Source organism: Nothoprocta perdicaria, unplaced genomic scaffold (genome assembly GCF_003342845.1).
Source record: "Nothoprocta perdicaria isolate Ctin4 unplaced genomic scaffold, notPer1 scaffold_163, whole genome shotgun sequence".
Lineage (NCBI taxonomy): Eukaryota > Metazoa > Chordata > Aves > Tinamiformes > Tinamidae > Nothoprocta > Nothoprocta perdicaria.
Window position 1 is genome coordinate 1442283 of NW_020454794.1, and position 27623 is coordinate 1469905.

At 43.1% G+C, this 27623-nt stretch overlaps 1 protein-coding gene across 1 annotated transcript in view; it reads right to left on the reverse strand.

The window, feature by feature from the left end:
- Positions 1–3203: 3203 nt before the first annotated feature.
- Positions 3204–27623, reverse strand: part of LONRF2 (LON peptidase N-terminal domain and ring finger 2) — a gene marked incomplete at its 5' end in the record, with an annotated part of 35339 nt that continues 10919 nt past the window's right edge. The window contains 11 exons of the mRNA XM_026035648.1: positions 3204–6675; positions 7033–7182; positions 9165–9327; positions 11970–12128; positions 12708–12829; positions 13698–13812; positions 14092–14188; positions 16238–16454; positions 16922–17083; positions 18077–18199; positions 22365–22483. Coding sequence (XP_025891433.1) covers positions 6517–6675; positions 7033–7182; positions 9165–9327; positions 11970–12128; positions 12708–12829; positions 13698–13812; positions 14092–14188; positions 16238–16454; positions 16922–17083; positions 18077–18199; positions 22365–22483 — 1586 coding nt within the window. The remainder of the gene's footprint in view (positions 6676–7032; positions 7183–9164; positions 9328–11969; positions 12129–12707; positions 12830–13697; positions 13813–14091; positions 14189–16237; positions 16455–16921; positions 17084–18076; positions 18200–22364; positions 22484–27623) is intronic.

Sequence of the window (27623 nt, forward strand, 5' to 3'; positions counted from 1 at the left end):
GCTCCCATGTTTGAAATCCCTTTCATTCCTGGTGCAGTGCTCTGCCATGGCTGCTTCACAAAAAGAGCAGCAGACGTTTATCAGAATAAAGCCCAAGCAACATWTAGAAAGTGAGGATTTTTCCTTTATGGATACACTAAGCCTCCCATTTGGCAGCTCAGACTGAACTCCACATAGTGCAGAAGAGCTCTACAAAAGTTGTCAGCAAGCGATGTTCATCTTGATTTAGAAACAACACGCCCCCACTGGGTACCATAAATCCAATTAAAAACACACATGCGTTMTAGCTGTTGAATGTCGCATACGCATTCTTGAAATTAACTTGGGAAAGTGTTGGCATAGATTCACATTTTTCTTTCCTTATATACATAATCTGAGATTCTTTTGGTCCAGATTACTGCCTTTTTATTCAATGACTCATTAGGCAACAGCTTCCCGCAAGCACTCAGCATTACGAATTTAAGCAATGGAYGGAACTCAGCATAATTATTTTGGATTCCTGGTCTGATGAAGCAGAAGGTAATGACCTTAATTATAATATGAATAACTTCAATAACTTCACTATCACTTACATGTTCTAGGAATAGCAGCACTCTACAGTTTAGGGAAATGGGCACAACTCAGTATGTTGCCTTTTGTGGCCTCTRCAACTCCTAGTGAAGAAAATGCTGCAAGACAGAACACCCCTTCAGTAAGATTTATGGACCGTGTTATTTTGCTTCTGCCTCCTAAGGTCTTGAGGTTTAAAATTGAAAAAAGGAAAGCAGGATCGACCATCTTTCCCTGCCTTTCTTCTTTGCCTTCCTTTGGCAAACACATTTTGGAGAAATTATTTAGCACATCCTAACAGCTCAAGGRGCATTCATAGGCACACTCCAGCACACACTAGCAACTCATTTCAAAAGAGCATTCCTATGACTGATGGCTGATTGCTCAAATATTCAGTGCATACAGGCACGAAAGCAGCGGGAATACAGGAGAAAGCCAATCCAACTGGGGAGAAATGGCTAATATTTACAACAAAATGCCTTCACGGTGTTTTTGGTCAGCTGGCCCTGCAAAGCTGCTGAGTGATGGGATACCCTCGCCAGAATCTTGTTTTTGTTTGCCTGCTGCAAGGCAGCATTTTGCTGCTGAAAACCTGGCCCGTGTCCCGCATCCCTGCGCTGCACCAGCCACCGTGCCTGAAGCCTCACCGTGCAGCACCATCTAAGTCTAGCATCACTGGAAAGGTTATTTAATTTCACTAGAGTCAGGCAAGAAAGTGCTTTCTACTCTAAATAACATTTTTGATTGATTCTGCAGGCTGATCAGATTACATTTATAACTAGAGAACTGAAATTTCTCATCCAAAAATCTATGATATAAAGGACAGATTACATGACCTCTAGCTTATCCTGTCTTCACCACCTCCYTCTCACTGTTGCATCTCCCATCCCACTCCTATTATTTCTGAGGGGTTTATAGCTGATGGGGACAACAGCATGAAGGGGCTATGCTGCATCATGCTGGGTRACAAGGACTCGCAGGTCATGGAAAGTCTTAACAGACCTTACAGTGGTCTCTCCCACCCGGACTCAGAGGGCATGGAAATCTCGACATTACTTTTTGATACAGCACTTGCACACTCTCCTGTGCTCTTGCCTCAGCTTCTTCAGTGGTTGTCCAGGCTCAGTTTGAGTGGTTTTAGCTCTCAATGGTATGTGGTGCTTGCTTCCCTGTCCACACAGATTACGAGGTTACGGGTGCACGGTCGAGCTGGGTACAAGGTGCCCAGAGGCCTCCATGGAGCAGAGGAAACTGTGGAATTGTATGCAATGGAAACTTSCCCTGGCCTCTGTCAGAAACCTGTTTTAAAGACCCGCTCCCCTTCAGCTTCACTTCTTCCTCTCWGCAAACCACCCAGCGTTGCACTCTGCACATGCCTCCACTTTACACATGGGGGATGAGCACGGGGCACAGGGCGGCATCCAGGCGGGTCTGGAAGACCTCCAGAGAAGGAGACTCCACAGCCTCCCTGGGCAGCCTGTGCCAGGGCTCTGCTACCTTCACAGAAAGAAGTTCTTCCTCATATGGAGATGAAACTTCCTGTGTTGTAATTTGTACCCCTTACTCCTTATTCTATGACTGGTTCTAGGGGTCCCTGCTTGAGCACGGGCGCTGGACTAGATGATCTCTAGAGGTCCCTACCAACCTTAACCATTCTGGGATTCTGGGAAACTCTTAAGATGCTTTCACAGACTGCAACATCTAACACCGACTCCTGAATGACACTTAACACTTAACACTTTTGCATGGAAATCAAACTGTGCATCTCTTTCTGAGCAGTACGTGAACAACTTGCTTCTGTTCAGACTGGGCTATTCCTCTGCCTGAATTCACCAGTGATCAGGCAGGTGATCAGGAASAGCAAACTTTACCTACAAAAACAATTTATCTCAGAGATTCAAAATAGCATTATATACCGCACAAGGACTTTCCTAGAAAACTTTTGGGTGAGAAAAAAGCMACTTTCTGGGCAGCGGGGCTGGGAAGAGAGGTGCAATGAGAGTGAAGACAGGAGGGGTTTGCACCTGGGGTACATCCACGTTGCAGCTGGGAACTTGCATACAATATGAAAATGGGAAGAGCTTCACTGTTCAATTTGTGATTTGTGGTATCACACATTTTTGCAACTGCATTAAATGAAATTTCTATTAGAAATGCTTGCACTGACACCAATTCCAAACTTCCTCCTTCAAAACCACTCATGAGGTGATAACRCTGTCCAAATAACGTAGAATGAATGGAGTTAGCTCAGCATTACACACTTGTAAATTCAATTTGTTTTATTCCAAATATCACATAAATTAAATACATTTCCCATGAATATTGCAAATATACATGAAATGAACATTGCAAYTTTTAAAAAAAGTTTTGGCTTTGCTTATGCAACAAGAAGTGCCAAATGTGGTTAGAACATGAACTTCTCCTGTATTTACTAGATAAAAAAAGGTGCAGATTAATAATTTATATTTATACATATGTACACACTCCATTTCATAACTAGCTTTAAAACAGTAAAAAATGGTTTCAAGTTTATCTACATTAAACATACTCRTTTAAATCTGGTCAGAAGCCCCAGACAAGAGTTGATACAATCATTTCACAACTGCAAAATTAAGGCGCTACCAAAATACCAGTTCCACTAGTGTAAAATGTAATAGAGAGTGTACAGCTTTCTATTTATCAATTTAAAAGTGGACTGGAGAACAAGGAAAAAAGGAGCTGTAAGAAACATGACAAGATCAACAGGTTAGAAGTACAAAGAGATCTCGATGACTATCAAATGAACATATTAAAATACAGTAGATAAAAGGCCTCAGTGGCAAACAATTAGTATGCTTCTGAAAGACAAAAAAAGGTTAAAATATATATAATTTTGTAGTTTGAAGCTTTACAGGTGAACAACAGGTGTAGAGGTAGAGGGATTTTTTTTTTTTTTTCGGGCCTCTTTATGATGTATAAAGAAGGGCCACATTCACCACAGTGAAGAGACTCATCATAGATCCCAGCATCCTTGCTTGGGCAGCAAGCAAGAAGAGCATAATGAGTTCGAAAGGCAACGGATCCTGTCTTATCTCTTGCAGGAGCTCAGCTCCATGCTTCCGCGTGGGCCTTGCTGCCGAGGCCCACAAAAGCACAGAGAGAAATGACATAGCTAGCTTCTCCAATGAGGTACTACTGGATGCTGCAGAGCTAACACGGCAGAGATATTTTGGTAGCAATGAACCTGGTACTCTCCCTTAGAAAGCAAGTACCACAGGGTAGTGGTGATTGTTTTTCTTAAAGCTTTTCTCTTTGATCAGCATTCAATGTTTTGGAAGAAATGCCAGCTTTGGGCTGCTCGTTTGTTATTCGCCTCCACGCACAGACAGTTCCTAAGGTTGTGTAATTTATCCAAAACATCAGTCACTGAAATAGTCAAAAACCGCTTTGAAACTTCGCTAAAAAAAATCCCTCTACAGTTCAGCTTTCTCTTCAATAAATATCACTCCATTAACTACACAGGCCTTCATGAAGATAACAATGTCACTTTCCATGGAAAATGTCTCTTTACACATTACAGAACCGCAATAAAGAACTACTATTGTTCTGCAGGGTTTCCTCCTAGAAGTACCTCGACAGTAGATACCTTGAAAAATCACTTTTGCAAAGAAAAATATTCACATTAGTTACTGAGGCAAAGCCAAGAAGACACTAACTAGCACCTTGATTTTTTTTTCTCCTTAAATGCACTCCTATATGTAAAAGTAAGCACAGGTAAGACCAGGGACCAGCAATATACAAATACCATCAGCGTCCCTTTGCAGCCAAACTACTAATACTCAGAACTACACCAGACACATGAAGGAAGGGCAAAATGAGAATCCAGAAGAAACAGGTAGCGTGGAAAGAGACGGAAAGATTGGGAAGTTGAACAGATTGGATTGCAAGATCAAATACAGTCAATTTTCTGGTCTGAGAATTAGTTTGCTAAACCGTCCTTTGGTAGCTGAGTGGATAGTGAGCTAAAGAACGACTGATTTCTGGTATTTCCTCCTCCATCTACAGAACAATCTTCTAAAAAATCCTTTTGACTTCAATGACTTTCTCTCCATCATCTGCAAATCCTGGAGGAAATGTATTCAGCTTCTATTTTCAGTATTTTGGTGATGGCAGCAGAACTTGCAGAAGGCTACTGTAAGAGGTTATTACATCATTTGTTGGAAATTATGCACTTCACGATTCAGAGAATATACTTACAAATGATTTACATAGAAAAGGCGTGTTCAAGGTAGAGGCAGTTACAGTACATTCAGGGTACGTTACAGAAACCATTTGTGGTAGCCACTTGCTGAAAGGAAAAAACCTCAGTATTTTTGCTTCCCAGACCACACAGGTTATAACTACAATACCCAAAGAGAACAGGTAATATCTTAATTGCTGCATTTTAATGCAGTCTTCTTCCAGAACTCATGTGCAAATTGAAAACAAGAACAAAATACATCTTCATTGACAAATACGGACAAATGAACGAAAAAAAAGAAGAAAGAAACCAGGCACTTTGACCATTTAGGTAAACAGCCATTTCATCTCACCAGACTTCTGCACATGAACAAGTCTTCAAATTGGTCTTATGCTTGTAGCACACAGAGATTCAAGTCAACTTTTTTTTTTTTTTTTTCTCCTGTTGGTAGTATCAATTCTACTTGTAGGAAACTATGCCAATCGAGTCGGTAACACTGTTAGTTATTTCATTGGCAATTCAAAGAAAAGTTGATCATTTGACTGACAAGCAACCAATCGAACAGCTATCAGATAAAAACAAAATACATATAAAAAAATGAAAAAACACAAACGACGGTTAACACCTGACATAAGCTTGCATTGAGACTTGCCTTTTAGTGTTCGGTTTGTGCCTCCACTCACGGTGTTGTTAGGACTAATTTCCATCACATACAGCAACTGGTACTAAACTACAATACTTTCGGCTTGAAACAGGTTCTAGAGGTCATTCCAAAGTAGCACGGACTCAGCAGGGTGCTGCAGACAAAATGGGAAGAAGAAGCTTTCCCAGGTTTTATCCCAGGAAGTTCCTCTTGCARAACACGGTCAAAGAAAACTGCAGTGTGCTTTCCTACTACTTGGAATGAAATCATTTCACAGCAGCGTTTATCATACTTTAGGGAGCTGGTTTGATTTGAACTAGTGATAAGACCAGCTTGGATTACTTTGATTTTTTTTTCTAAACCAAAGTACACCTCTTCAAAGATTTTGTACATACTCAATCCGTTATAACACATAAATCACAACACAAGGGATTACCTAAGGCTACTAAATAGGATACTTATTCAGTAGCTATTATTCTTTCAGATAAACATCTTCAGATGCCTTGACCACAAACGGCTTAGTTTTTTTTTCCCCTCACAGACTGATTTTTCTTGAAATAGAGAGATGTGGGTGTATGACAGACTGCCTACTGGTTCAATAACAGAGCGTACTGTTCTGTATAGTCTTCATGCATTCTTCCACTGGGGAAGCATCACTCCTCTTCTATTGACGAGCTTCCAGAGAGTCTAAGAAACACCTCTTCAGTCCACTGTTCAGATTGCTCTGCCTACTGAGCAGAAATCCAATTCACATGCAGGCTGGTGATGCTTTATTAGGACTTGACTCTCTTGCAGGCTAGAAACATCAACTCTATTATAGCACTTTGAAGCAATTATCCACATCTACCAGCTACGTTCTAACGGTGGCAAAGCTTTGTAGAGGCTCAGATTTCACCAGGACAACAGGATAGAGTGCAAAGATTGGTGAATACCCAGAATAACAAACCGATGCAACGGATGGATGCTGGACACAGTCAGAAAGGGCTGTTCATTTTTGAAAGATTCTTTAAAAACAAAGAAGAAGAAGAAGAAAAAAAACTCCTCCCATCCCCCAGACGACCTATGATGAGATGTTGTCAGTGCCCGCTCACAACTGAAGTCCATGTTATCTGGGTCTTTTGCGAGTCACAAATATCAGCACACGTCTGATGGCAATGAGACGATCTTTAAGGGAAGTCATCGCCAGTATAGCCAGCTGAGCTCTGTTTTCCAGTGGCAACACTGCCAAGAGCCACCAGTACCAGGCAGGACCACTGGGGTTGCTCTGAAAAAGGATGGAGAGACATGGAATAACGTATTCACCAACACCATTCCATGAAGGGCATCACCTTCCTGCCCCTCTACTACTTCTGTTTGCTAAGAACGCTACCAGAAAACAGTTCAAGTAGCAACTCAACATTTAATTTCACAYGTTCTTGCCTACTTGCCCCATTAAAGTTCATCTCTTCACATGTTGACTGATGTATGGTAATCGTTTACCACACCTCATGTTAAGAGACTAGACCAGGGTAAAGGGAGAAGAGCTTAAGATGTATTAAAACACAACAAAAATCTGTCAGAAAACAGTTCCGTGTACAAACTTCATATGAAGGACAAAGATGCACACATGGGAAGTTTTTACCTGTGGCTCTGGTTCTTTTCCTGGCATGGACCCAAAATGATTGAGAATTTGCACTTTCATGTTGTCTTTAAGAGAAGTAAACCAGGCAACAGCTTGATCATAAACTGAATCATGAAGGCGGACAAGTTCTTCATATTCTGGTCCTTCAACCTTGTTTTTAAGAGAAGGGAGGGTGAACAAAAACAGGTTGATACCACAGAGTTCATGAGCTCCCCAGAAGCAAGTGAAGCACAACAAAGCAGTGACAGCTGCTGTTCAAACGTCCTTATCTAAGCAAATTGTGCTCAAGTCTCATATTTCAAACCTGTGATGGTGGACTCTTTTCACCCTCCCCTGTAAGCAACGTTCTGAAATGATATTTCTTAGAAAAATTACTGCTTCATTAAAATCCATTCCCAAATGCTGGCACAACTGAAGGACCCACTTTCTCATCTCAGGACATCGTATTCATTCCTTTAAACCCACAAAATAAAGTCCCTGTCACAAAAGAAGCCCTAAACATTGTTATATCGTCTCGTAAAATAAAAGCAACTCTACAGCTACCAAGGAAAATGATGGGGATTCTACTGCATTGAGAAATCAGCATGTTTTAAAGGAGTGTTAAGGCCATGGTAGAACAGCCAGGGAGAAGGTGGAAGAAGGCAGGTGTCTGAGCAGGCAGCAAGCAGGTGAAAGTGGATGATTTCTCAATATTATGAATAGCCATAAAAAAGGCCCTCCTTCAGGAAAAAAAAAATGTGTTTTAGTTGCATAGACCTGACTATTTAATCATTAGAGKAAAGAAAAAAAATCGTAAGTAAAGAAAAAACTAGGAAAAAAAAAAAAGACTGTTGCAAATCATTATTGTTTTTTAACTGTACACACCAATAGTGAGATTCATCTGTGCTGCTCAGGCACTTCTGAGCGAGCTGCTCTGGATGCCCTTCACAGTTGAGGAGAAACAGCTCTAGAGGGCAATTAATCTCATCTTAGGGTAGGTATGTAAGACAGAGCAGATAAATAGGCAGCTGTGGACTGAATTTCTCATCATCAAACCTAACAGGAAAGCCAGGTGATGAACTTAGACTGCAGCCTCTCAAGTGAGACAGAGTAAATCTCACTCTAATTACAAAGAGCTGGGTCTCTGGCACCATCTACAAAACCTGCCTTGACATCTATGTGCCACCATCCTCCACCAGGGATTTAAGCAGGGCAGACGATACTGGTGAGCAGATTAAACACAGGTGTTGGTGGGGGAGGCATTTCCCTGGGATCTGCTTTACCTGCCCCGACGAACACCTGCACTGCCCAGCACGAGCTGAAGAGCCCTATGCGCTCTCCCACTCTCCTGCTGCCTATGGAGTGCACTGAGGAGCCACGGGAGCAAACGGAGCGTCGCCACGTGGCACGAGATCCCTGCTAAGCTCAGTGTTAAGAGGCACCCACATTTTACAGACGTGCTCTGAAGATGATCCGGGAAGTTGTAATCAAGTACAGCCAAAACCTCGTGTTTTCTCCAAAAAAACATCACAAACACGTCACCTGCAGGAGATTTCCTAGGAGGACTTGTTTTCGAAAGTTACCCCCAGCCCTGTTCTTTCCCCTCTCTTCTTAGCCAGCTTTGATGGATGCTGTTGGAGGCACAGCAACCATACGTCACTGAGATCTCTTTTTAAGAATGAAAACACCCATTTATTTGAGGAGCTGTTCTGTAAACCAGAGTTGCAGAGTTACAGGAAACTTGTGAAAGCCAGAAACAGATATTCTATATTCCATGAAAGAAGAGACTAGTGAGTTCTCTAATAATACAGACATTCTTAGAAGAGCTGCAAGTCCATATTAGCTTTGAAATATTATTTTAACCTCATCTATACATTATGTCAGATCACATCATCCAAGGCTCAGAAGCTTCTCTGAGATTCTCAGTGGGACTGCAACACTTCAGGTAGGGATAATTACAGAGGTAGAAATGAAGAAAGGGAAGTAAATAGGAGGCAGACTAAGTACGTTCACAGTTTCCAAAATAGAGCAAGGGTTTTTATAATGATACTAGTTTAAAAATAATGCACAGCTAACTTGAAATGCAACAAGGAAAGGGCATTTAAGTGAATCCAGCAATACATGGGTATGAATAACTTTGCACCATAGATCACCTTTTTATCTTCAAGATATTCGATGTTTGCTGTGTTATATCCATCTCGCTGGCCATGGCTTAAGACCCTAAAACGACGGACACCAACTGTATCAACAACTGAGCGTCCATCAGGAAAAAACTTTACGTCCCTGATCTCTAATATACAGCCATGATCTGCAAATCTGAAATGACAGAAGGGCATAAAATTGGAAGTCATCAACAAGTGTTTATACACATCAGGACAAATACTGGGCCTAGATCACCACTTTTTTATTTGAGAGAGGATCCTGGCTTTGGTGACAATACAGTTCTGTCTATCCACACAAGCCACACAACCCCCACCCTTTCTGCCCTTCTGCAAGGGGCAGCAGCACTGCCAGCTTGCCAGTACTAGGGGAAGGTGGAGAAGGGACAGGGAACTACATGGGAACAAGTTCCTCTGGTTTACAAAGAAAACTAGTTGGGTTGAGATACCATAAGAAACTGAGGAACAACTGCAGGGATGAAGGGCTAGAACAGTCCATGGCTACCCCAGTGCTGAGGTGTACCCTGAGGTGTAAACAGAGGAATAGAGGCTCTAGAAGGAAAAGGCATTTTCAAAGCAGGATTCTCCTGGCATTTATATTGTCCAAGTTTTCAAACTGTTAGCAAAACCACACGTCTGTTTTACTTAAATACTGCTTTTCATCGTGTTCTGGAAACAACACAGAAAGGCTTAATTTAAATTCTCAGCTGTACTCTGTCCTGTGTTTGTGCTTTAGTCGCTTCATTAAAAAGGTTGATCACCCCATGATAGGCTGATCTGCAAGCTTTGCACCTCAGCTTACTGTGTATTGCTAACCAGAAGCATGTGCTGTATCTAATCTCATCTCAAGATAACAAATCCCTGCTGGGTCTGACAAATGCTACATCGGGGAAATACTTCTCTTACCAGGGCTTGGCAGTGTGTTGCAGCACAGCAATGAAAAAGACAGCAGCACTGCGGAGGAATGACTCCTGTTGCTACTCTACCACAAACCATGGTTTTAAGTGCAAAWAGTAAAATCTGACCCCTGTGAATAACTGTTCTCTCCTTTCCATCACACTAAACATGAACTGAGGAACAGCAAGAAGAATTCAGTTACACAAAACTACGTGCTGTGTGTTCCACCAGCRGGACTGCGATGAATGAGCTTATTACAGTGAAATTAGACTACGTGCTATTTAAACAGCTACATAACTTTTTTTTTTTTTTTTAATTAAGCCTATTAGGGGCATTCATAGTTTAAAAATTAGTCCAGAAATAAAGGTGATGAGTAATTTCTGTCGTTCTGTGGAAGTTATTTTTGAGTAGAAATTGACTTTGACCAGAAAGAGAAAAGAAAAACCTAAAATTGGGCATAAAATATACTTACGTGTGCTAAAAGGTTACAACCCCCCACCTCAGTTTAAATTTAAAACAGCAAACTAAAGCAGAGGAAGGTAATGAACTGAACATCTTATCACCATGTTTTTCAAAGGAGGCATCAATCTCTGCCTCTCATCTCTCCCCATTACAGATTGATGTAATGAGGCAAAACAAGTTYCCCTACTTTTTCTATTCCCAGGTGATTTTGCAATTTTAAATCAACAAGAGAATCTCTTTACTTATATAAGAAGCTGCAACAGCCTACCAGGTGCTTACAGATCCTCATCTGTATAGCACTGCATTTCAGTGGCTTAAGAATGCCATATTTAAAAACATTTTAATAGCCGAAAAGAGACAGTACATATAAAAATCTAACCCTTCCAGATGCATTTTGAAGTATCTTATGTGATGTTATCAAAAAAGTCAGTTATTGTTTTTTCCATATTATCAGCAGTCTGCCGTGCGCACAGCATTGACAGCACCCTGGGGACACAAAGTACAGCCAGAGGAGACTGGAAGCTGTTGTGTCTCCTGTGCTCCTGTTGCCACAATTCCCCTCTCATGTGTGAGGTAAAAAAAATAACAAACTGGGCAAATCCACAAGGACAGGCAGCCAAAGCCTGGTATGACTCGCCCTTCCTCTCAGTTCCAGGCATYCCCTCTAAGGACTAAAGTGTCCTTAAAACTTCCCACACTTGTAGTCTAAAGTTTGCATTACTCCAACATATCTTCTGAAGGTGGCAACTATCTATCACATCTCAAAAAATAGACTTCYCTTAAGATCCTCCCCCCCGCCCAAGCTTCTGCCTATCCTCTTTACCTCAAAAAACTGTTACATGATCTACAGAAGATAAAAACTGAAGGTAGACTTTCAGCTACTGATCAGTATTTAGTCTCCACACAGGGAGCTGTTATTTGGAAAAACACCAGTGTCAGAAGCCGCAAAAAATGAATTTCATATAGCAAGACAAACCCACTCACTACGGAAAGAGAACACAGCAGGAAAGAAAAACATCAAAAATCAGCATTCAACAGCAAAACAGCCTTCTCAGCCAAGGATATATTTTCTCTCATTCAAATCATACAGTCTATGTAGGAAAACTATGAAAGGCTTGATTTTTTTTTTCTTTCAAACAGAGCAGAAGAGCAACTTCAAACTGACTTCGCTAGCTTTCACTAAGAAAAGCAGGCTGAAAAGCTATTCAAGCACATACACAACTAAGTGCTATTTGGAGCCTGCAGTAGGAGGATGAAGTGTATTCTTGCTATTCAATCAACAGAGGAGCACTAAAAATGAAGGGGTTTGCGTCAAAAGGAATGCTCGATATTCTAAGCTAAAAATCCACCAGCTTCTGCACTGATTCATACAGGACTGGCAGGATCCACAGTGATTCGGGGAGACAAATAGCACAGAACATTTTTAGCTCATCTCCTTACCCTTTCAATTCATCAGCTAAGCACATGCCAAACTGCTTGGTACCAGTTTCCATGCATCTTCTGATCATCAGCCGATAACGAGGTTCAAAGACATGAAGTGGGCAAGGGATGGTAGGGAAGGCCATGGTACACACGAAGATGGGAACATCTTTATTCAAACTGCAAAACAAGTGTTAAAAATAGCTCAGCTTTCTTCTGTGTATCACTGTACTCAGCATAAACCAGCCTTTTATGCTGCACTGACTCTAGTGCTCTAGTGGTTTCCTTAAACTCATTCTGTGTAAACACACACCTGCTTGTGGTTTATCATTTTTAAGGGACAAAAATACTTCAGGACTCTTCATGTTAATAAAATCCTCTAATCTACTTTTGCAGTGGAAGAGCTAGAGAGTAATAAGTGATTTCCTAAGTGCGTGCACATAGATACATACAGCTTAGATACAGATGGCAGGATTTCAGCRATTTTTTTACAGTAATTTAATATCTAAGAACTTGCCGTATTTAAAAGCAAGGCAGTGGAGGATTYCAAAGTTCAGTAAAACTGTTTAATTAAAAAAAAAGCCAGTTAATCCTCATACTTTTCTTTTTAATTGCATGTTYTATTTTTCACTTTGACTGAGCTGCAGAGTAAGAGCCACAGAGCCCTGATACAGCAATGAACCTTTGCACTTCTGCTGACATGAAGTGAAATCCATTCATCCATTTTTGTGACAACGGTTGGCAGTAAAAAATGCTTACTTGGATAATTCCTTCATTTCTTCCTCATGAACTTTCTTCCTTTCCGACAGCTCCTCTGGCAAGTAGCGGATTATCAGCTCTTCTGTAAGGACGGTCTTTTTGTAAGTTCTGCTTGCCAGAAACTGCAAAGAAGAGTCAACTCTGAAGCCTGGTAACGAGAAGTCATCTAGTATCTCTTCYTCCCAACCCATCCCCTTTGGTAACACAACACAGCACATTAGCCCACGAGTGTCCTCTTCCTTCTCGGCGTCCAGGCATCAAAATTCCCACTTAAGGATATGCAATTTATTCCGATGTCCACTAATTGTAACCCAATGTCTTTCAGTTGGCAGAGGCCATGCTAACACCAAGGCAAAGCCACTCCTCTTTGGTAAATATATATGCTCTTTGTATATATACAAAGCTGGAATGCTTCTGCTGCCCGGGAAGTACTCAATGCATGGGACAGGTTACAAATCCTGGAGCACAAGTTTCAACTGAGGCCTTGTTCACAGTCAGCAGAGATCCAGAACAGGTATTAGGAACAGGACTATGCTGGCTGCTCCTCAAGCTGAATCTGAAGTGACAGCAGAATTCTAAATTACCTAAAGCACCAGCAAACCCCTCCTTTTGATTGGACTGACAGGATGTATTCTAAGGTAAAAGAGGGCTATGTACAGAATCACAGAAGGGTTGAGGTTGGAAAGGACCTCTGGAGATCATCTAGTCCAACCCCCTCCTCAAGCAGGGACACCAGTGGCACAGGGTCCCATCCAGGGGGGTTTGGAAGACCTCCAGAGAAGGAGACTCCACAACCTCCCTGGGCAGCCTGTTCCAGGGCTCTGTCACCCTCACAGAAAAGAAGTTCTTCAAGCTTGATGTTATGGGCAATACTGTGTTGCTCTGCCACAGGTGGAGCATAAAAATATCCAACATACTTGCTTTCTATAGAACACTACATGATGCTTTTTTTCTTTTTTTTTTTTTTAACTGAGGCAAGGATATACTTACTTCTGACAGCTTTTCTTTGCAGAGAGGACAGTGGGGGTTATGGTCAAGGCAACGCTCGAGGCATTTGAGGCAAAAGGTATGTCCACAGGGAGTGGTAACAGGTTCGTAGAACAACCTGAACAAGAAAATATGGAGTAAAAAACCCTAAGTGACTAAACCTAGACACCACCTTTCATAAAAATCATGGCAACATTTTTATCTCAGGATATAAAAAGAGGTAACCATGAAGATAAGGTGTAATGAAAAAAATATCCAGTTTGTRAAGAGTCATTAGATATCGGTTTCAGGAAAAAAAAATCCATTAGACATTTTGCAGACTGTCTTCCTTCCTAAACTTTTTGTCAGAAGACAGAAAAGGCTTTCAGATCTTCATGCCGGACCAGTCTAGTCATACCTCATGCAGAGGGAGCACTCGAAGTCGGAAGCATCCACAAGGGTTGTTGGGATCTCACTTGAAGCAATGGCAGTGTTTTCAGGTAAAACATCTGCATCTAAGTAAGTAGATAAGAAGAGAGTTATAAAAAGAATGGTTAAGTTTAATTGCAATTTCAAATGCTGTTTAAGTTGTTTTTCTATGAAGAATCAAATTTCTCTTATTTGCCACAAGCTTTGTTAAACAAACAAAACAAAACAAAAAGTTTCCACCTAATTTTTAGGCTTTCTGGCAGGAGAGCTTTTTGGAGAGCAGAGGAAGTGCATGGCCAGAGAAAGCATTTTACAGATGAATACCCRTGATTTTCTTCGCCAAAAATGGCTGTTGTTTTTTTAAGTCTTAGTTTTTAAAATGCTCTGCTATTGCTTTCCCACCACCATCACCACTCCCACATCAGCCAGGCCAGATGTTTTTGAGTATGTTAAGTCCAGAATTTAATTTGTTTACACATATTTAAAGTATTTCAGCACTGTTTGTTATAGATTTTCTCAGTAGAAGTACTTTTTCTCACAAGTATAAAAAGGGCTTACACTCTTCTAGACTAGCCTGCTGTGGAAATCCCGTGTTTCAGACAGCTTAAACTTTTATGGACTCCTGGAGCCAAACTAGCTAATACTAATTTTACTAGCTCAGCACTCTGTAAATACCAGAAAACACACACCACACACACCTAAAATTTTGCCCATCCTGTATTTTTTTGAGGATGCTATGTACTGCAGTAGTTAACACACTTATGAGTCAGGGCTTCAATCTTCACAGCAATATTTAAGCTCAAGAGCTAGCAGCTTTAAAATTTTGCAACTTCTTTGCTGGTCTGTGAGTTTATTCTCCAGCGAGGGTTATAACAACATCATGCCTACTCCCTCCATGTCCTTTTTTCATCCAGATTCACCAACTGTTAAAAGAAATGTTCAACTTTTGCGTGAAGTTAAAGAATTAGGATGTTTTGTTAGAGGGTAACTTACTCAGCATCTGGTTTATCTCAAGCACAGACAGCAGAGGGGAGAGGGCAACAGTGTTGTGTGGCCTACAAAGAAGAGTTATCTTTAACCTATATCTTGCACGCTGGCCTTTAGTAACAGCAAGAACCTAACTGTTTTGTTCCACAAACAGTAACGTGGCATSCGGATCTAGCACAGACCAGAAATTAATGGTTATGGGTAAAACGCGATCTCTGGCCTTTACTGCAAAGATAGTGGAGGGTCAGATTTCACAATCTATTTACTGAGTTTGCAGTTCATAGGCAAGTATAGAGTTTTTCCCTTCACAGCAACGAGATCAGAAAGTAACCACAGACAAGTTGACAATTTATGGAGACAGCAGATAAACAGGAGCACTTCGAGATCTATAACATTTCAAGGCAGAAATTTGTCTCTCTTTTTATTACTTTTTATTTTTTAAGGTTAAAAATGCACACTAAAATAATGGTATTTAAAAAGCCTCCTTTAACCACTACTCATGCAATATACTGCCTTCAGCACTTTTTTTTCCCAGAGCACTAAAACTACTTTGTTAGAAGCTTGAGAATTGTAAGCAACTGTAAGCACAGCTCTCAAGTGACAGAATGGGTGGGCTTATTGGCTTTCAAAAGGCTTCTTTGTTTGCCTAGCAAAATTCATGTAAAATTGCATGTGACTGTTTCGGATGCCAATTAAAGATTAGTTTCCCAGTTTATTGTATCTTTCCTTCATATAGAAGGTGATAGTTCGGCTCTATCTCCGAGAAATGGTCATTTTCTCCTGGAAAATGACTGTCACCAGCAATACAAAGACAAACTATTAGTGGATTATATATTAGAAATGCTCCTTTAGAGAAAGAAAATACAATGTTCACTGAATGAGATTGTTCTGGAATAACGTAAATAGTATTTGTACGTAAATGGCTTTGACATCCTTTAAATCTGCACGGTCCAAGACGACAGAAATGCCTAATTGAGTAAGGCTGTTGCAGCAGAAACAGACACACTAAGCAAAAAAATATTATTTCAGTCCCTCAGTCCCTACAAGGAATGTTTCATTTGCAAGTATAAAAAGGGAGCAGAAAAAGAGTAGTTTATCATTTTTAAGTAACCACTAAATAAGTGACCTTTCTAAACCAGAGCACAAACCTTTTTTAGGAATCTTATTAGGGACATCCGAGCTGTGTAAATCCCTCATGTCACTGGACAGCTTTCTTTTTAAGCCAGCCCCAGGTAAACTGGAGAGAATAGTTCCCAAGGACTTCTTGTTGTCTTCAAAATAGAGTACATGTGAAACAGAAGAATCAGTGCTTCTAAATACATCAGATTCTTGGGACGGGCTTTTTGTTAACCTGAGCACAGTATCCTAGAAAAAAAAATAAGAACAGTGACACAGGGCATGAGACAAGTTTGCTTTTTTTTCCCCCCCGTTGTACACATCAGCAATACCTTAATGTTGCTATAGTATGTTTAGAAAGTGAAAAAAGGCCAATATCAAATAGAGGCACTCTCAAATTACACGAAACGGACAGGGATGTTCCTCTGTCTACAGATCCCTCCTCTGAAAATTCTCTTCCCATCATACAAAGATCCAGAGTGCATAAAGTGCAGAGAGAGGAAAAAAGCACATTTAATGAATCCCCACATCCATTTGTTTTCTGCAGTTTCATTCTCTCATTTTTAAGAAATACACCCCATCACGACATCCAGCAATAACTCGAGAAACAGGCTTACCATAAAGTGTCTACATGACTACAAAGACAATGTCACAGAGATCAGACACAGACCCTTGTGTTACTTTTGGTATTTGTATTTCAGGGCTTTTTACTTTACCTTTGAGGACCCAGCAATACAACTATCTTCAGCAGCTGACTGTGTGTTTATGCTACTCAAAAAYGCAGGTTTCAATCTTGTATAGGATGTTCGACTAGAGAAAGGTGCTGTTAGACTATCATGCACATTTTCAAAGGCTGGGAAAAACATCTCACACATTATCTAGTCAATTAAGAGAGAAAAAAAAAAAGAAGAAAAAGAGTTAAGATAGGATCTTTATGTTTTATGAGTACAGACAGCACAAACTTAGAAGTTTCCAAATGCCAAGATGCTTGCAACTGCATTCCCCATTGCTCACAAGAATGTTATATGGCATCGCTCACAACTGTAGAGACATCCCAGTTATCTTCTCTCTAGGAATAGAACATCAGCTTCCCACCCCCAAAAGCCTCTCCATGGGTTGACAGCCCATTGCCTTTCTCCTGCTTCCACTCCTCCCCTCTCTGAGCCTCAGATCTCTACTTCCCAAAGAATTTAGATCAATTCCTGCCAAAACTCATAAGGCAGACGCATTTCAGCTCTCATTAACTGCATCCAGCAAGCTATTTCTCTACCCTCAAGCACATTTCATTCAAAACTAAAGTCGTGTAGAGCCTGTTCCCCTTCTCAACTCCCCACCACGCACCTTCACAAATTTCCTTTTCTTTTTCAAAAATCTGATCATAGAGACCTAAGATGGAATCTATTTATGGCAGGTTAGCAGTAAGTGTGTCCCTTATGGCAAGTTAGGCTTYGGAGTCCAATAGAGGCAGCAACTCCTTCACCTCCATGACATGGCAGCACATAACTCACCTCTCCCCTTTCCCCACTTTCTGCAAAAAAAGATTTCCTATAATTAGCAGTCTTAARCCTACTTAATCCAGGCATGTTCAAATCCATCTGGTACACTGGCAAAGGAATCTACAAATTGTAGGGGACAAATTAACAGTATTGTAGTGAAATCTACAGACATACAGTCCTTGTGATTGATATCTGAATCAAATGCATGAGGCGTTTGATATTCGTATGGCATCATACTAATAAAGGGTCAGAGAATCTATTGACTCAAACTACCATTTGTTAACACCTGTTACCTGAGATGACAAGAATTTCATTTAGTTGCAGGAATAAGAGCAGTGTGATGGCCACAAAGCAGCCAATAAACACAYTCTATACCTTTTGGGCTTCCTTCTTCATTGCGCTCCATTCAGGATTTAAGGCAACACAGTAGAGAAACTCCTTCAATGCTTCCTCAGTCCTTTCCAATCCAGAAAGAGCTTTTGCTTTCACACAATGGCCCTGTTCATATAAAGAAAACAAACAATTTTAGATATATTTCTGAAGAGACAGTAAGACACCTGTGAATAGACTTCTTGAAGTCTACTCCATTTTGCAGGTGCAGAATAGCCAGAACTGTAGATGACGGTTTTGCTTTTTGTTGTCATTGCTGACCACGAGTAACCAGCTCTTCGATATCACAGTATTACAGAATCATAGAATCCGTAAGGTTGGAAGGGACCTCAGTCCAGCCCACTGCACGCACAGGGTCACCTAGAGCACGGGGCACAGGGCTGCATCCAAACAGATTTTGAAGATCTCCAGAGAAGGAGACTCCACAACCTCTCTGGGMAGCCTGTTCCAGGGCTCTGTCACCCTCACTGTCAAGAGTTTTCTCCTTAAGTTCCTGTGGRACTTTTGGTGCCTCAGCTTGTGGCCGTTTCCTCTAGTCCTATCCGTGGCCACCACTGAAAAGAGGCCGCCCCATCCTCCTCATTCCCTCCTTTGAGGTATTTGTAGACACTGCTCAGATCCCCCCTCAGCCTCCTCTTCTCCAGGCTGAACAGGCCCAGCTCCCTCAGCCTTTGCTCATMGGGCAGATGTTCCAGGCCCCTGATCATCCTCGTAGCCCTGCGCTGGACTCTCTCCAGCAGCTCCACATCCCTCTTGTCCTGGGGAGTGCAAAACTGCACACTCCAGGTGTRGCCTCAGCAGAGCTGAGTAGAGTGGGAAGATGACCTCCCTTGGCCTGCTGGAGACATTCTTCTTAATGCACCCCAGGATCCCATTGGCCTTCTTGGCCACGAGGCCACACYGCTGCCTCATCGTCGGCTTGTTATCTACCAGGAAGGCCAGGTCTTTCCCTACAGAGCTATATTATTATTATCATTATATTTCCAGCTTTGCTTTGGTATCAACATGTTCAATTTATGTGACTTGGAGAAAAGCAARAAGCCTTGGAACCTGCTGCTCTTCCTCTCTCTTCCTCTGCCTCAGAGGTTGGCCACCACGAGGAAGGACCAAAGGCACTGAAGCCAAGGGCACCGTGCCTTTCCCCAGAGGGTGGCCAGACAGAGAACAAGGAAAGGTTTTTATTCCCTGGGGCCTGGGAATATTACATCYCCATTTCCAGGTGAACTGCTTCACATACAAAGGCTATTTTGACAGTAATAAATCTACTCAGGAAAGACAAGTGTGCAGGGCAGGTTGGAGACAGCAGATGAGGACACAGATTTCATGTACAGGAGTCACATTTCTGCTGGCTATCTTGTGAGGACAGACATGAATTGTGACTTTTTTTACTGAGCTAGAAAAGATCGGCATATAATGAATATAGAAACTTACCAGTACTTAACTAGGAGTTCCTTAGCTCCTCTGACCTCTGCCAAATACTATAACAACACATCCATGGACAACAGGTAAGGCAGAGTATTCAGCTTGGTGACAAGTCCTACTTTAGTTGCTTGTAACAACAGAACATTCCCCTTTCAAATTTCTCTGTGGACATCCATTTGCATTTCGAATCTGGCTATGGAAATTATTGCCTTAAGATGGAGAAAAACTAAACATGTAGCTAAACATTTGCCTATTGCTCAGTAGACAGACCCCTGCTCTGCAAAGTCAAGTCCACCTCTGATCTACATGGTTAGCTTTAGGCTGTGCTGAAAGTACAAATCCTTTAGAAACTGGTCCGGTAAGCACAGACATATTTCCTATTCTTCATGCTAATGCAAAATCTGGTTTCTAGTTTCATAGCATCTTCCCAAGAAGATACCTCTGTCATTCTTCCCAAGAAGATACCTCTGTCATTCAAGCTGATTCAATGCCATTTAAGATCTTTCCCTCTCTACTGTCAGGAAGTAGAAGACCTGTACCATTGTTTTGGTTAGATAATACATATCACAGGTTAGATAACACACATCACTCAATGAACTAAACAAGATGTCTCAAAATACAAAGGTCTCTCAAACCGAGCACTGAGAAGTTATTCTGACTCTTTCTCCAAAAGAAGGTAAAGCAACAACCTATTTCAATTCTAAAGAAGCAGCGAGTAAGAAGCAGAAGATTTTCTAACAGGAATTTGGGAGTGAGGAACTCGGCAAGAACTGTACTTGCTTCCAAAGTCCCGTGGCTTCTGGGGAGTCAGATACGGTCAACATGCTGGAGGCCTCTCACATCGAGATCTCCAGAAGGCATTTCTTTCGAACATGGTAAGAGAGGTACTTCCGGAGACCTGACCTCTTTATTTTGACAACTGCACAGCCTCTGTAAAATCCTGGTAGAGAACTCCTAACAAGTCCGACACCGCTTGTAAGATAACTCCGCTGCACTGGAGAGGCTACAAGGTTGCTTGCCATCTTCCTTCAGAGGCCAAGAGAGCAATCGCCTTGCCCAAGTGTAAGCAGCAAAGGGAATACTGATTTCCCACAGAAGGGCTTTGTAAAGATCTAGTACCAGAGGCCCTTACACTTAAGCACTATCACTTCCAGTTTCTCCCTTTGTGATTTTCACAGTCTTGACAAGCATCAGATTGAARGGCAAAATCTAGGCAGGACCTTGTGCAGCGTTACGGAAGGCATCTGTTTCTCTTTCTCACACAAAAAGTACAATTGGAAACTTGCTCCTGCCTCGGAGTCCAAGGATATGGTTTTCACAGTGACTGAAAAGAAACAGACTTGTCTCCTGCTCTAATTACTACCATGGGCCTGCAGACCCAATGGAGCTGTGCTGACCCTGCAAGCTGCTAAGTTTAAGGCAGCAGCGGGCCAAAAGGTTCTTGTGTGTGAATGCTGGGCTTACCTCTACTTTCTTTACTAGACAATGCATGTTTGAGCTAGATGCCAGCTGCTGGATGAAGCGTTGCAAAACACAAAACAAAGCAGATACCCAGAATTCCTGCAGAATATTAATTTGGGACTACCAAAGCACGCCTGGAAATTCTGACAAATGCACACACAAAAGAAATATAACTGTGATATTGCTGGTATGCCATGATGACAAATTTCATTTTAGATTAGCATTCTTCAGAGATGTGATTAACGTTTTTATCCGCCCACAACTGACATCCATCACATTTCCATGGTTTCAACGCAAACAGACAAGACACTTCATAAAAACATTTGAACGTGCTTAATTCATCTTTCCCTTTGTGCAGAAACCCAATCAAGGCTGCCCAAGATGAATTTCTGACTTGATTAGTAATGATCCTGAACAAAATGACAATTTTTGAATAGTGAAACTGGGGATAAGAGGAAAGATGATGACCTGTCTTCAAATAAAAACTGTTCTAATAGATGGTAAAACAGTTATGCTTTGAAGATAAGTACCCAAGTTCCTCCCAAGCTAGAAAAAGAGTGCTATCTGCAGCCCCCATGCTGAAGCAGGTCACTGAGGGCCTCACGTGGCTCCTCCTCAGTCTTGCTAAGATTAGACTGGAACAAGTTGAGGTATTCCAAAAACTCTCACCCTGCTCCCCATGGCAGCCTGTGTCCAGCCCAGGAGCTTCATCCCACCAAGCCTGTGCTGCAGTGTTGCTGGGGTGAGGGAAGCAGGCACCAACGGGAGGTGCAAGCCTGGGTGGGGTGAATGGTCAAACACCAGCGTGCCTTGGGGCAACAGGCAGCAACCACAGGCGCCGTGCCCTCCTTCCCAACCTGGGTTCTGCCGCTTGCTTCGGGCCAGCACTCCTTGCAGCACCTCATTTGTGGAGAAGGAGAAACCCTCAGACCCTCCTATGACTCACCATGACTCTAGAAGGAATCTGACATGTGAACTCCTGGTCTCAAAGGAAAGTTTCTATCTGAAATACTAGCTGGGAAACTCCTCAGGCAGACAGACCAGCCAGGAGCTGGCTGAGATACTCACTGCCATGGGGCACACCACCCATAGGGAGCTTCAGGGAGCTTGCTGCCAGATCCAACCCCACTCCCCAGCAATAGCTGAAGCAAATTAGTGGGCTATAGTATGAAAAAAGCCATCTTTCYGGCTGCCCACTATAGCAATTGCATGTGTTGGAGCCACATTAGACCCTCCCCAAGCTGCAAGAGCCATCTAAAGTTTCAGGAGACATTGTTAACACCAAGACATTCTTCCAACAGTGACACTGCAAGTTCTGTAAAGAGAAACTGAAAAGAGAAACCCAGAGAGCAAGTAGCTTTCATCTTATCCTTGGCAAAAAGCATCGTACCGCAGGCCAGTGGGGTTTGCTTCGGCAGAGGACTTCTGCATCATGGAGAGCTTGCTGGTAGTTTTTCATTGATATACAGAGTTCTGCTCGCTGTGCTATTAATGAACACTTGCAGGGAGCTGGAAAACAAAAAGGTAACAAAGAACTCCATTAAAAGAAGCGTTACCATGTGTTAAATATAGTAACCTAATTTTATCCAGACTAATCTAAAAAGYGCAAGTGCACATTGGTTAAATTTGTACTCTTCTGTAATGGAAATTAGACAATTCCTTGCTTTCTTCTTCCCTTCTTAAAACATATTCCTTTCAACCTGGAAGCGATCTCTGTATTTTATCTAAGGGGGCAGATTCTATTGATCTCATATTCGCATATACGATGCCACTTGCTCTTCCCCTCTCTTGCTTACAGCATGCTAAGAAGAAAGTGAAAAAACAGCCCCGTTTTTTTATTTATGTTTTCCTGCCTCCAGTGGTGACTTTACTTAAAATATAATCGTATAGGGAGGAATCCCCAACACAGGGCTCAACTAAATTACATCCCAGAAGCCACTCATTAAGAAAAACACACACAGTATTCAAATTACATGTCCACTGGCTGCCAAAGCACCCTGCCCTCCTCGGGCCAGCAGCTCTGTGGCCATCACTGCCCTTGTTACTTTAGCACCCACTCATTCAAGGAACCACTTTCAGTTTACTCTTCAAATGCCAGTTACTCGGCCCTTTCATTAAGGTCTCTGTAGCACTGACAAAGGCGCTAGTTTAGCTCTGCCACACGACTTAGGAGGAGTGCTTTCCCTCACGGSGCTGGGCAATGCCCGTGCCCGCAGGCTGCCCCTGCCAGCGAGCACATCCCGCACAAACCTGCGCTCTGCCCTCCAGCCGAGGCTCTCAGGAAGACGTTAACCCACCAGGCCCCATCAGCACCACGAAATCACAGAATCCTTCAGATAGGAAGGGATCTCTAGAGATCACCTAGTTCAACTCCCCTGTGCACGCGGGGTCACCTAGAGTGCGGGGCACAGGGCTGCATCCAAGCGGGTTTGGAAGATCTCCAGAGGAGACTCCACAGACTCTCATCCACCACATGCCTGTGGAACCCGGCCACACGTGCCCTTTGGGACAGGAACTACCCCCTCAGCACCTCACATCCCAACAACTCACTTCACCTCCCACCCCTGGCTATTTGGATGCTGTGGGGACCACGTCAACATCCTCAATAATGCCAAGGTAGGCCACAAACGGCACCTTCCCTCTTCTGCTGGTCATTTCACCTCAGCAGGCAATTGGGTTGATCAGGCACCACTTGCCCAGGGTTGGTCTTGTGCTTCAAACACCAGGAAACAGCTTCCAGGAGCAGAAAGTTGGCTACCTGAGGGTGGGAACTATGTGCAGTAGCTCCCACCCAAACATGGACAGGTTAGAACTGTCCTAACTGGGGCTTGTCTTTTAAAAAGGCTGCTTGTTCCTACAAATTATAAATATCACATTCCAGGCTACCACTTTCCTTGCAAGGACCATCCCCTGCACGTCTCCACGCAGGGTCCCATCCACCTAAACTTCCCGCCGCCTCCACTACGTTTTGGCTTCGCTCTTTGTGCCTCATTTCTGCACCAGCCTACGAAACACCTGCAAGAAGAGCCCGTTAGCCACGTGAAGCCCGTGGACAGGCCAGCACACGCACCCATGCCCAGCCCACACAAACACCACCACTCATCCACATCAAGAGGAGGGACGGCCCGAGACCGCTTGAGCTTCTGGCTTCCTCCCGCTTCCCTTGCGCTGGCGCTCGTGCTGCCGACCAACCTCGCACGGTTGCACAGCGAACCAGAGCAAAGAAGCAATCGACCTCAAGCTGATCCAATAAAAACAAATAAACAAAAAGATTTTAGAGGATCAGCTTCCCTTCAGCTGGTCCCCGGGACACCGCGGGTGCTAGTGCAGGGGAGGAGACAGACACGAGCAAGCCCTGCTGCCTTTTTTGGCCAGAGCAAGGATTCATGCCAGATTTCCTAACTGTGGGTATGACAGGCCAGGCCCAACGGTGCAGCCAAAAACTCCCTCTCAAATAAGGAAGTTGGCAGCACACGGTTAGGAAACGCACATCACGAAGCTGAATTAGATGAGAAACAAGCAGCCTAAGACCTTCAGAGGCAAACATGCTTTCTCCTTTTAGCGGACGCCCAAATGTAAGATTACTTGGTTTAACCAGCCTTTAAGTAGCAAGTGCCTCCCGTGGACAGCAAACGGGTGCTCTGCCTGTATTGCCAGGGCTGTACCCAGCCCYGTGGTGCACAAGGGCATCTGCACCATGAGGAGCATCAGGGGCTGGTGTGGAGAGCAGGGCCGGAGGCACGGGCGCTGGCCGGGGTAATTTTTGGCAGCACAGAGTAAAGGAAGCAGTGCAAGACACCCRGGTAGGCAAGTTGGCTTCCTGCTTCTGCTCACTACTACATTTTAGCCACACTGATAGTTCCTAGGGTTTTTCCACACACCTCTCAGGGCACCTCATGCAGCCCACGGACKCTGAAAGTCAGCGTTTTTATTTCTTTTGGGTCATCTTGCCTTCAAACCACAAAAGTTGGTGTTTTAAACACAGGAAAGCCACTGCAAAGCACAACTGCGCTGCGAAGGCTGCACATCTTCCAGAAGCCAAGTACAAAGGGCTCTCACAACACCAAAACAGGAAAAAACACCTACATTTACTCACCAGGCTTGCGTTTCTGCTCACCGAATTAAGGTGCAGCCCGCTTTAATGAATAACTGGCTAGGAATGTTTAGTTAGTCGAGACAGAGAAGGAGGAAAAATGGGGGGGGGGGGGGGGGGGGGGGGAAGAAAACCCACACTCCCAAGCCCAGGTCTCCACCTTTATAAAGAACAGTATTTACAGCAGTGCAGAACAACTGCTTTCTAGGTGAAGCTTAAGGAGCCCAAGGAAGGCAGCCTTGCAGCACGGCTTTCCCACATAGTTATGTTCTGGTAGCTGTGAGCTACCCCTGCTACATGAAAGACCAGAAAAAATAAGATTAGAAAAATTCTGAGCTATGTGATTTTAGAGGTGTAGACTGATTGAAACATCATATTCCTCATCAGCATGACTGGCACCAGAATGGGCATCAGCTGCTGCTTCCAACTTACTTGCGGCTATGCGTGGAAGTAAGAAGAAAAAAAACGAATGCTCAGCTGCAGCTTAAGGAACTACATGGATCCCTGAAGCACCATACTCTACTCCACCTCATTTGCTAGGGGAATAAATGAGTTTCTTAAGCTAGATGGAGAAGGCATGAGGACAGACAGAGCTGGTGGATGTTGCCAGACACAAGCATACTAAAAAATGTGTCAAGATTATTAATAAGTTCACAATACACAAGTTTATTTAAAATTACGCACTCATTTCTTCTGCAGTTGAAAGAAAACAAAATGATCTCTTTTATGAAATGTCTTATTATTTCAGACCAAGTCAAAAAAAAAAAAACAAGCATAGAAAATTCTTCCTTTTTTTTTTTTTTTACAATACCCGCAGATGGCATTTCCCGAATCAAAGTCTTCTGGGAGCCCGCAGCTGCGCAGCAAAATTTATGATCTTGTCAGCATCATAGATCCACTGCAGACGCTCCCAGGATCTGCGGCTCCAGGCGGCASTGCCACAGAGACTTCCTGGGAGCCACAGGTCCCATGGCTTCCCGGCAGGACACACAAACCCTGCCCACCCTTAGCAGCTCCCTGGGTGCTCCCTGCACCGTAGGCGCTTCCAAACTGCCCCACAGAGCCTACCTGCGCTGCCAGCACCGGCTTCAAGCGCATGGAAGAGCTGCAAGAAGCGCTGGCTTTCTGCCCCCACGAGGAAACGAACCTCAGCTCGGCTCACCCCACCTCCACACTTGTTTGCAGATGTTCATTAGAATGCACTTTTCCTTATTTAAAGCCCAACACCCAAAATGAGTTACCCAGACATGCTCAAGCACTCGAGATAAAAAAAAAAAAAAAAAAGTTTGAGTTAGAGTTGCTGGCAGAAGAACAGGATTCCCCAGAATCTTCTCGTGCCAGAAAGACAATTAAAGCAAAAATGGCTTACATGCAGAATGCTCCAAATGTAGTGCAGGTTATGACAAAAAGTTTTACTGTAATCAGTTACTATTGAGATTTTTTTCCCAGGAATTCATCATAGAGTTGCTAGAACTCCCTAATCCTTCTTATCGGACATTCCCTACTAGAACAGCACTTTTTTTCCGAAACTTCCATCCTAATCATATTTTCTAACTGTGTGAGCATAAACAATATCATCACAAAAACACACTTGAGTCCTCTGCCAAGACTGAAACCTGCTCAGAACTTTACAGGCAGAGCTATTGCWCAAGTCAAAGCAACTTCCACCACTAGAGAGGAGCTCAGCCTGCCCGGCTGTCTTATGCATTCAATTCTGAACAATTAAGTACCGAAAGCCTTTTCATAAATTTGGAAAATATGAAGCATCTATTTTCAGTTCAGCAAGAAATTAGCAAGATCTGGGTAATTAACTCAGCGGCGAGCCAATTCTTCCTCTAGACGTCATACAAGCACAAGTCAGCTCAAAAAAGAAGAAAAGGGGTTTTGCTTGGCTGCCTTTGGAGGGATAGAAKGACGGGTGATAAGGCAATTAATAGAATCAATAAATACACGCAGGACATTAGAGGAAAACATCATTCTACTGCAAAGATTAAGAACTAATTCAGTTCCACAAAACTGATGGAGAGGGACCATGAATATGATACATATTTCCAATGAGCAAGCCCATGCTCTTCCACTTACTCCCAGCCAACACTCAACCTGTGTTTTAAAAAAAAGTGCTTTCTGCATCTCACGGATATTCCACCTGGCATTTAAATCACCAACAGTCCTACAGTAGGTGGAAAAAATAATTAAAAAGGGCCTCCCTTCCCTCCCCCCCCCCCGACAACACGCACAGGAAGTCTTAGCGCGCAGAGAATCCAGGCAATCCACTTCCTTCTCCCTAAGCCCATTCACTCTTCCAGCGCYGCCTATCCTATAGAATAAGCTTCAGCTATTATTAGGAGGCAAATACCCGTGAACAGCGCTCCACAGGGGAATACGCTTTGAGTTCTGGATAAGCACGGGTATTTGTGCAATCCCTCCAAAACAAAAATCCCCATTCCTAGCAGTCCTTGTGGGAGCGGGCTCCGGGAGGCGGCGGGCTCCGGGAGGCGGCGTGCCCCACAGGCCGAGGCAGGCCAAGGCCAGGCGGCTGCCCGCCGAGCTCAAGGT